Raw genomic sequence first — 8347 nt, forward strand, 5'->3', positions numbered from 1 at the left:
TTCTCAGGAGACTGCTGGGTGTGAAGGTCCATACCTTTCTATTCTTACAAAGGGCTAAAGTATTTATTCAATAATTCAGTGTCAGTAGGTTTGAATATTTCCTAAGCAGGAACCACTATGTTATCTCCCTGTCTACTCAAACTGACAATGGCCATCCAGCATCTGCATAGTTTGTATTCAGTGAACGTATTCTTGTCCTTGGCTGTTGTTACTCATTAGAAATCCTATTTTCTGTACAAGTTTTTAGGTCTGTTAACATCGATGTGGAAGTAGTCAACTCAGTAGTCCTAAGCACAAAATAAGTGGCGTGCGGCGCTGGAGGATCGGGTGCCGCGGTCCTGCCTGCTGCGGGGAGGAGGACCCGCAGGGAGGAGAGGGCTGGTACCGCTCCCCCGAGGGAGGCTGCTCAGCTCGACAGCATTGGGCATCGCAGGCTGCACATCTGCAGGGGTGGAAAAGAGGCGATATGAAAGAGCGAGATGAAAAGAAAGCAAACCAAACTTCTTTAGTACTACTGCTCTCGGAAGCAGCATTTATTGTCTACGTTCTTCCGTGAGCCTGGAGGAAAGCAAGCCCTGCTCACAGTGTGTTATTTTTTCTCTTTCACTGCTCAGTTTGGAAAATACTTACAGATAAATGGAAAGGAAAAGTTTTGCTGGACAACTAATAAACAGGGGAAGAAGTCAGTTTTACTCACCGCTGTCATTCGGCTGAATGACTAGCCCAAAACCATGAGGACTGGCTGCAGGCCAGGTCTTTTTTTTTTTTTTTCTTCACGGTAGCGAAGGGATCCTTTTCTGTGTTTCCCATAATTGCTGTGGTCCTTACCCCACTAGCAGGGGCCTGGATGCAGCCTCCTTCCAGGCCCGTCAGCACTGCTGAGAGGTTTAGGGAAAGAGGTTCTCTTCAGGGATTTCATCCACAGTAGAAGCTGATGCAGACTGTTCTCTGATTTTTCTTTTTTTTTCTGCAAAATAAGAGACTGATGCAAACTAATTAGCCCCAGCTTTGTAAGTTAGATTTATTGTTACGGCATTGTATTTTCCATGTGTCGCTGCATCCAGAGCTCGTCTTGGCTCTGATCTAACTGAACTGCGGACTCTTTACGTAGCCTGGGAAGGGTGGAGATCAGCCCCTCTCCGGTATACTTGCGGTTCGTGTAAGACTCCGGTTCAGCCCCTCACGCAGGAGTGGTGCAAAGCCGCTGGGAGCGCGCAGGTCTGGCACGTGGCTGCCCACTTCCCTCCTGCTGCTCTTCTGTCCGCAGAAACACAGCCGCGTCGCGGCTCTACCGAACCGTTGTTTTAGCAGCTCTCCCAACTCCTCCTTCATCTAAATTGGCAAAGTGGGATTTTCATCTCTGCTACCCATGCTCTCTGCAATATGTAGGGCTGGGTTTTATTTTTTAAATTGCATGAATAATTTACAGTTACTGATACAACAAATTTATCCTTGTTTTCTCATTAAGTAGCAGATCCCAAATTTCCTTTCTCCAATGACTTTCCCCTCCAATTTACAGTGTGCTGGAGCTCCCTGAACGATCCCAAGCTGTAGCTGTGTCGGCTCATCGCAGCTGGCTGGCTGCGTCGCCTCGCTCCCCTTCCTGGGCTGGATGTGCACACCAGCATTCCTGGGGCGCATTTCTTTATGCAAGTTGTGAGGGTACACATGGAAATTTTGTTTGAAAGTACTTTTATGGAAATACAGCTGAATTACTAACGTAAAAGAAAGATATTACAAACAGCCTCACAAAGGATTCAGAAAAGTCAGAGATGCTGAATAGGCTGAAAAAAGAAAAGACAAAAAAAAAAGAAAATGTGAATAAATACGCAGATGATAATTATTGCTTTTGGATTTGTCCTTTATACACACATTAAAAGCTTGAAAGAAAAAGACGAACGATGATATTGTTGCTAAAAGAGAGTGCAAGAGATGAATGTTTATCCTGGACTAACAGCTCAGGGAAGACAACACCATCCTGAGGGAAAATTACAATTATTAACATAGGCTCTGGCTCACTGAGAAATTGCGAGATCTTTGGTTGTGTTATACATTGTGAAGGGGGAAAAAAAATCCTTTCTAAATGTCTTGCTTATTAAGCCAGTCATGCATTTCACTGTAGGTTGTAAAGCAGTGTAACATGCACAGGGGGCTCATAAGCATATTTTAGTGTTAGGGAATATCATTTATACAGTTTTTATATTGTCAATATTACCCCTAGAGAATGAGATTAGGCTTTAAACTACTGTAAATCTACGCTTTTGCTCACCTTTGTATAATTTCATTTTTTAATAGAATGAAGGCCACATAAATGAATATTTGATTAAGGGATAAACCTAATAAAAGAATACATTTATTGCACACAGATTTATTCAAATTTTTGCTATATAATACAGTAAAATGCTATAAAATGGTATGTAGCTTGCAGTCGGCTACACTGAGGAGATGGTGAATATTCTTCAAAAAGATGAATTTGACAACATCACATTGTCTTTCATGTATGTGGTAGCACAGATGCTCCTAGCACTTTTAATTCCTCATAGGTGGTTGCTGTATGACGTTGTTAATGCCATGGAGTTAAGTTTATTGAACAGCAACAAAAAAGTATTTTAATTTTTGGAGCATAATTGAGAGCTTTATAAAAAAAGGAAATATTTAACTATGCACTTTCTGTTTATTGAGCAATAATACCTCCTGGGTGGCTGCACTGTGCTTGAGTTTTTGAGCTTTGGCATTCACTTTCTCTCTTACAGGTATTCCAGATACCTCCATTGAACTTCCCTTGAGAAATAAAGGGAATAGGAAGGAAAAAGTGAAACCTGTTTCAAAGTTTAGGTAGTCAGTCCATCAGCCCGCAGTACGCTCAATGACCACCTCTTACCTTAGTCTGAAAAAATAATTTTTAAATACAATAAAAATATCAAGAATTTTAAAAAAAATGTGACTGATCCTTACCCATTTTTGATAAATCAGTTCTTCCCTTGAATGCACGTCTGGGTTCCTCCCCTCCTCTTTGCAGACAGACTCCTTGTTGCCAAATGCAGCACCGTAAACGTGCGCGCATACGTGGTCTCCGACTTACTGTCCTTGCCTGTACAAATACCAAGCATCAAACGTATCAAAAGGTGCAGCTGACGCCCAGCGGCCATGTAAATAGTGAGTTATGTATCTGATTGCTGCTGACTTCCATTGGCGTTATACGGACTAATTCACCAAGTACGCCTGTAGATCCCACCTGTAGAGGTGGTTGGCAGGAAGATACCTTTGTAATCTGGCTCCTGAGCCTCGGCCCTCAAAGAGCGTCGAGGTGCGGGCGTTCGCTGCCCGGGACGTGTGATGCTCTGGCTGCTTCTGTGCAGAACGCAGGGCCGCTGTCTTGCTGGCTCTCGAGAAGCGCTGTGGCGGAGTTTCAGCCTTTTGGCCTATAAAGGCTGTTCCTGTGATTTTTTGAGGGCAGCCACATGACCTGCAGATTCTGTCGGTGGCTACCTTTTTTAGAAGTACAACTTCAATATAGGCTAGATCGCCTACAGCCTGCTATGGGAGGAAGTCATGTGCAACTTCCTAATAATCAGAAGGAGAAAAAGAAAGAGAAAAAAAAAAACCAAACAAACCCCACAGTGTTCAATATTTGCATTTCTGCTTACCCTCTCCCCAGGCTTTAATATTTGCCCCCCGAAGTTTAAGACAATGATTTTAATCAGCCAAAGGCCTGAAACTAATTTTATTCACTTCTCTGGAGGTTCCCATGCTCCCAAACGTTCCTCCGGAGATGTTATGTCCCTGGCTCTTCCGATCTTTATTCTTGTTTACATCCAAAATACATATTAAATCATCTCTGTTTGGAGAGTCTGAGCCTCCTTAAAACCATGAAACATTCAATTACTAATTAGCTGTTTCCTGTTCCTAATGAAGTGAACATGTCGGATTTGGATTAAAATTCAGCTACTGCTCTCCTCTGTTTATGGTTCCAGATGTTTTTGTTTTATCTAGGAGGTTACTTTGACAGCTACTGCTAAATGATAAATCACTCATATTATAGCCGAAATGCATTTTGAAATTGAAATGTGGCAAACTTTGAGATTGCTCCAAGGATCAGTGTCAGTTAGCAGGTCAATACTTGTTCTTTCCTTATGAGCGTTCAGTATTGGCATATGTAAAACAGTAATGGGATAGATGTCAACATTATACAAAATGCTTCTCAATATTATCATTTTGCTATCATCTTCATGATCAGTACTTGCGGGTTTAGCTGGGTGAATTCATGATTCATTGTATAATGAACAAGAATATGGATTCTTGTTAGCTGTAGTTTCTGTGGGCATTTTAATATTTATTTTTTCTCTGGGCTTAATGTGAAAAATCACAGTTGATAGGTACTATAACTAGGAATATTTTTCTGCAGGAAGTAAGTGGCTTTCTACTTGTTTCCCTAAGTAAAGAAAAATAAAAGAAATGTGGCGGTTTCTGAATGAAAGAACAGTTTTCCAAAGAACAGCTATTGATTTACTTCTATTACATTTTTCAATGCAATGCGATTTTGTTTTAACACACTGTTCCCTGGAAGGTTTTGTGCATGTAATAATGGGATGTTGTGAAGCTGATGCCATGTTACTCAGTCTAGCTTACGGAAGCACGCAATACAACACAGGCTGCCTTCTGAAAAAAAAGAAGGAAAATGACCGTTCAATTAAAAAGCAAATGCCATAAAGGAAGAAAATCCAAATCAAAGTATTTGTAGCCTCTACTCAGCAGATGCTGGCTGGCAAGCACCGTTAGAAACCAGGCTGGTGGTTTTTTAGCCCAGCTGAGTGCCCACAGCTGTACCCCCGGTGAGAAGGTGCTCAGTGCAGAGACCGGCTCCTTTCTCTGCGTCACATGCGCCTCGCCAGGGCTGCGCAGGGCTTTGTCATCTGCTGCCTTTTTCCTCTGCAGAACGTACTCACGTGATGGATAGTTTCTATCACTTGTGGATCTGATAATTTGGCTTGAGGAAAAAAAAAAGTCCACAAAGAAGGAAACCCACCTAGGTTTCAATTAATTGTAAAATGTCTAACTGTGTAATTGACTTTTTTTCTTCTCTTTTTTTTTCCTCCAGAAAACAGAACATACATCAAACCTACTATTATGTACTGAAGGAAACACCTATTGTTGAAAAATGTATAATGATCACTATTTGAAGACTATATAGTTCATGAAAAACGTCCCTTCCAACCTTTGATGCCTTCAGTACTGTGTGAAGAACAGGATTTGTAGCATGAAACTTGAAGGACAATTTCAAGCAATTTACTGTTGCTGCATCGAAAACTGCCGTATTGTCATTAAGAAATATTGAGACTTTTTACAAGCTTACCATACCAAACCAAGCCTGTTGCAACAGATCATTTTTAGGTCCCCGGAGATAGAAAGGAGTTTTAGTATTTTTAAGCACATACAGGAATTATTCCCCCTTCCCCCCCCAAAAAAGAACTTTTTTTTTTTTTTCTAAGGAGGTAGCTATTACTGTATAGCAATGGCACAATGATTTTAAGCCACAAAGGTCCTCACTGGCTGTACATCATACAAGTCCAGTTTATCACTGAAACTGTTCAACATGGAGCTGTTTCGATTGTGTTTATAAATTAAGCTTTGTTTACTGAAGCAGATACTCGATATATATTACGTTTTAAAAAGAAATGTGTGTACATTTTTTAAAAGAATGATGTAAAAATTGTCCTTTCATTAGATGACCAATTCAAAAGTGTGAGCTAAACCCTAATAGCTGACGTAATATGAGGATTATAATTGATGCTTTTTTTTATGCTCAGTTCAGCTTGGCTTTTGGTCTTTTAAGATGAAAAAATGAATATGCAGTAGAGTGTTAGATAATGGAAACTTTTAAGTATGGTTTCTCTGTTGTACCATATTAAGTTAAAGTACACATTCTTTGTTAAAAATGTTCTTGCTAAAAATACAGTATTAAAAATTTTTTTGTTTGACTTTGGAAATCTTTTAAGATTTTTTTTTGACTGTGAATTCCTATAGTTATTGTACTAATGCAAAACAATATTTTGCACTATTAAAAATACTTGAAGAAATTACTTAATAAAGAGGGTGGGTTGGTATTAAACATTTTCCTAATTATTGTATGTTCCAAATTCTGAACCTTGCAACTGAAACATTCCTTTCCCAAAATACGTGATGGAAAGCTGGTTTGAGTCAAGTGGAATTAAATAATCACCTGTTCACGCTTTACTTTCATTCATGGGTCAAAGGCACAATGCTTATTTACTTATAAACTCATGTTTATATACGCGCACTTATGTTTACAGACACACCCTGAATTAAATCACTGTTACTTAAAAACAACAACAAAAACCCTTTAAATAGATCTATGGGGAATATATTTCCTATGATTATGTATACTACTATATATCTTTATGTATAGCATTCAGAATTTCATTTATTTTTATCACTAGATTTTTTTTCTGGTTAGCAGACTTTTGCTAACTTTCAAAGTGTCGCTTCAAACTCTATGCTGTGTAATACAACAGAAAAGAATAATCTGGTTTTTCGTTCCTAAAAGAAATCTTTCAGCTTAACCCGGTGTCAGTTCAAGAAAACATGCCGGCCTCTGTTTTACAGGTGATCACACTAATTATCAAAATAGTCTTTCAATGTAGAAACGTGGTTTATTCCGTATTATTTTTATTGCAAGCATTCTAGTAACTGCATTAATCACACTGGCATTGATTAAACAATCAAAAATTGAATGAGATGAAGAAACAGGAGCCTCAGGAATTGTGAGTGCTCCCGCACTCACTGCAGCACCTGAACTTAAATTCTGCCTTTGACTATTTATTAATTTTTGTTGCTATTCCATCACGGTTCTTTGAAATGAGGATTGGACCTTATTTCTAAATCTTATTTTTAAAAAGGACTTGAAACAGTCCTCGGGGTACTGCCGCACTTCGGACTGATTGACTGAACTCTGGTATTGCTCCTACGAGTTACAGATTTTAAAGAGAGCTCTTTGATGCATTTTAGAAAGACTAAAAATAACTAAATAGTTCAGTCTTTGAAATGGTAGCATTTTTGCATTTTTCCTTGGTCTCCATAAAGGCAATTTTAGCATTTTTTTTTCCTCGATGGCTGATCTACATTTCTTAGGGCTGCATTGATACTGGGCGATGAGCGCATCATTGATTTCTGATTTGCCTTTCCCAGAATAGTTTTAAATGTCAAAGTCCTGGCAAATGAGATTTAGGAAACTGATAAACTTCAGAGACTGAATCTGTTGTTGGTCCTTATTAGGTAGCTCCTGATAAATATTGACAAACCAAGACACGGAGCTTTCTATGTGTCAGCTCATCCTAACGAGCACGCTTGTAACTAACACTTCTGTTGGAGAAATACACTGAAGCCAGAACATGCAACAGGTTTGGCCAGTTACGATTGAATGGGTCATATAAAAGTGCAGAGTTCAATTTTTTTTTTTTTTTTTAATTTAATTTGACTTTCTATCATCTCCTCAGGAATATTCCAAATGACACCCTCCTGCATGGGGATCTGGCCCAAAAACTGTTGCGTGGTTGGTTGCCTGATGCAGTGCGGCGTGCGGGACGGCAGAGCCGAGGGGCCGTTCCCCCCCGGGAGTCAGATCATGCACAGTCGCACGCTGCAGCGCTGCGTTTCAGAGTTCGCCCCTTGCCCACCCGACACACAGGCATTCGGGGAACAGGTCAGACACTGCACGGGATTTTTTTTTCCCCTTTGTGCAGTGTAAAAAGCCTCAGCGTAGACTTTGTCTACTTGCAGGCACTGCAGCGGAGCACGAAAGGCAAGAAAAATGAGGAAATTGCTTTCATGTCCTATCTTCTAGGGCTCTGTTGGTCCTGTCATTCAGAGGCAGAAGGCGATGGGATTGTTTACTCAGAGAAGACAAGACTAAGGGAAGAATTAATTGTCTTTAATATGTAAAAGTAAGCTATAAAGAGCAGGCGAGTAACCTTCCCTGTGCTCTGTGGTTCCATGTCCAGTACAGGTCAGTGTGTGCTGCTTTCAGAAAGCCGCACGGCCCCGAGATCTCGTTCCTGCTGGCGCAGCACAGCGAACACAGGCAATGGGGGGCTTTTTTAGTTTCTCACTTGGCTACGGTTATCACCTCCTTGTTCATCTTGTCTTTTAAACAGTGGAACAACCTCAGTAGGAGAGTTTTGGAGAACCCATATCCTCCAGCCCAAGGGTCAAGCAGGGCAGTCGGCAATTCAGCCTTCACCGTGCTCCTCCTCATTTGAGGCAGCTGAACGGCCCCGGCTGGCTACAGCGCTGGTAGCCCAAGAGGGACGTCGCCTCTTTGAGGTTTTGG

At 40.6% G+C, this 8347-nt stretch overlaps 1 protein-coding gene across 2 annotated transcripts in view; it reads left to right on the plus strand.

Annotated features, from left to right (window-relative positions):
- DACH2 (dachshund family transcription factor 2) overlaps window positions 1-5987 on the plus strand; it is a 308526-nt gene extending 302539 nt beyond the window's left edge. For both annotated transcript variants that reach the window (XM_075161959.1, XM_075161958.1), the window contains exon 12: window positions 5099-5987. In XM_075161959.1, coding sequence (XP_075018060.1) covers window positions 5099-5136 — 38 coding nt within the window. In that variant the 3' untranslated portion in view covers window positions 5137-5987. The remainder of the gene's footprint in view (window positions 1-5098) is intronic.
- The last annotated feature ends 2360 nt before the right edge of the window (window positions 5988-8347 follow it).

The sequence above is a fragment of the Calonectris borealis genome, chromosome 13 (genome assembly GCF_964195595.1).
Source record: "Calonectris borealis chromosome 13, bCalBor7.hap1.2, whole genome shotgun sequence".
Taxonomy (NCBI): domain Eukaryota; kingdom Metazoa; phylum Chordata; class Aves; order Procellariiformes; family Procellariidae; genus Calonectris; species Calonectris borealis.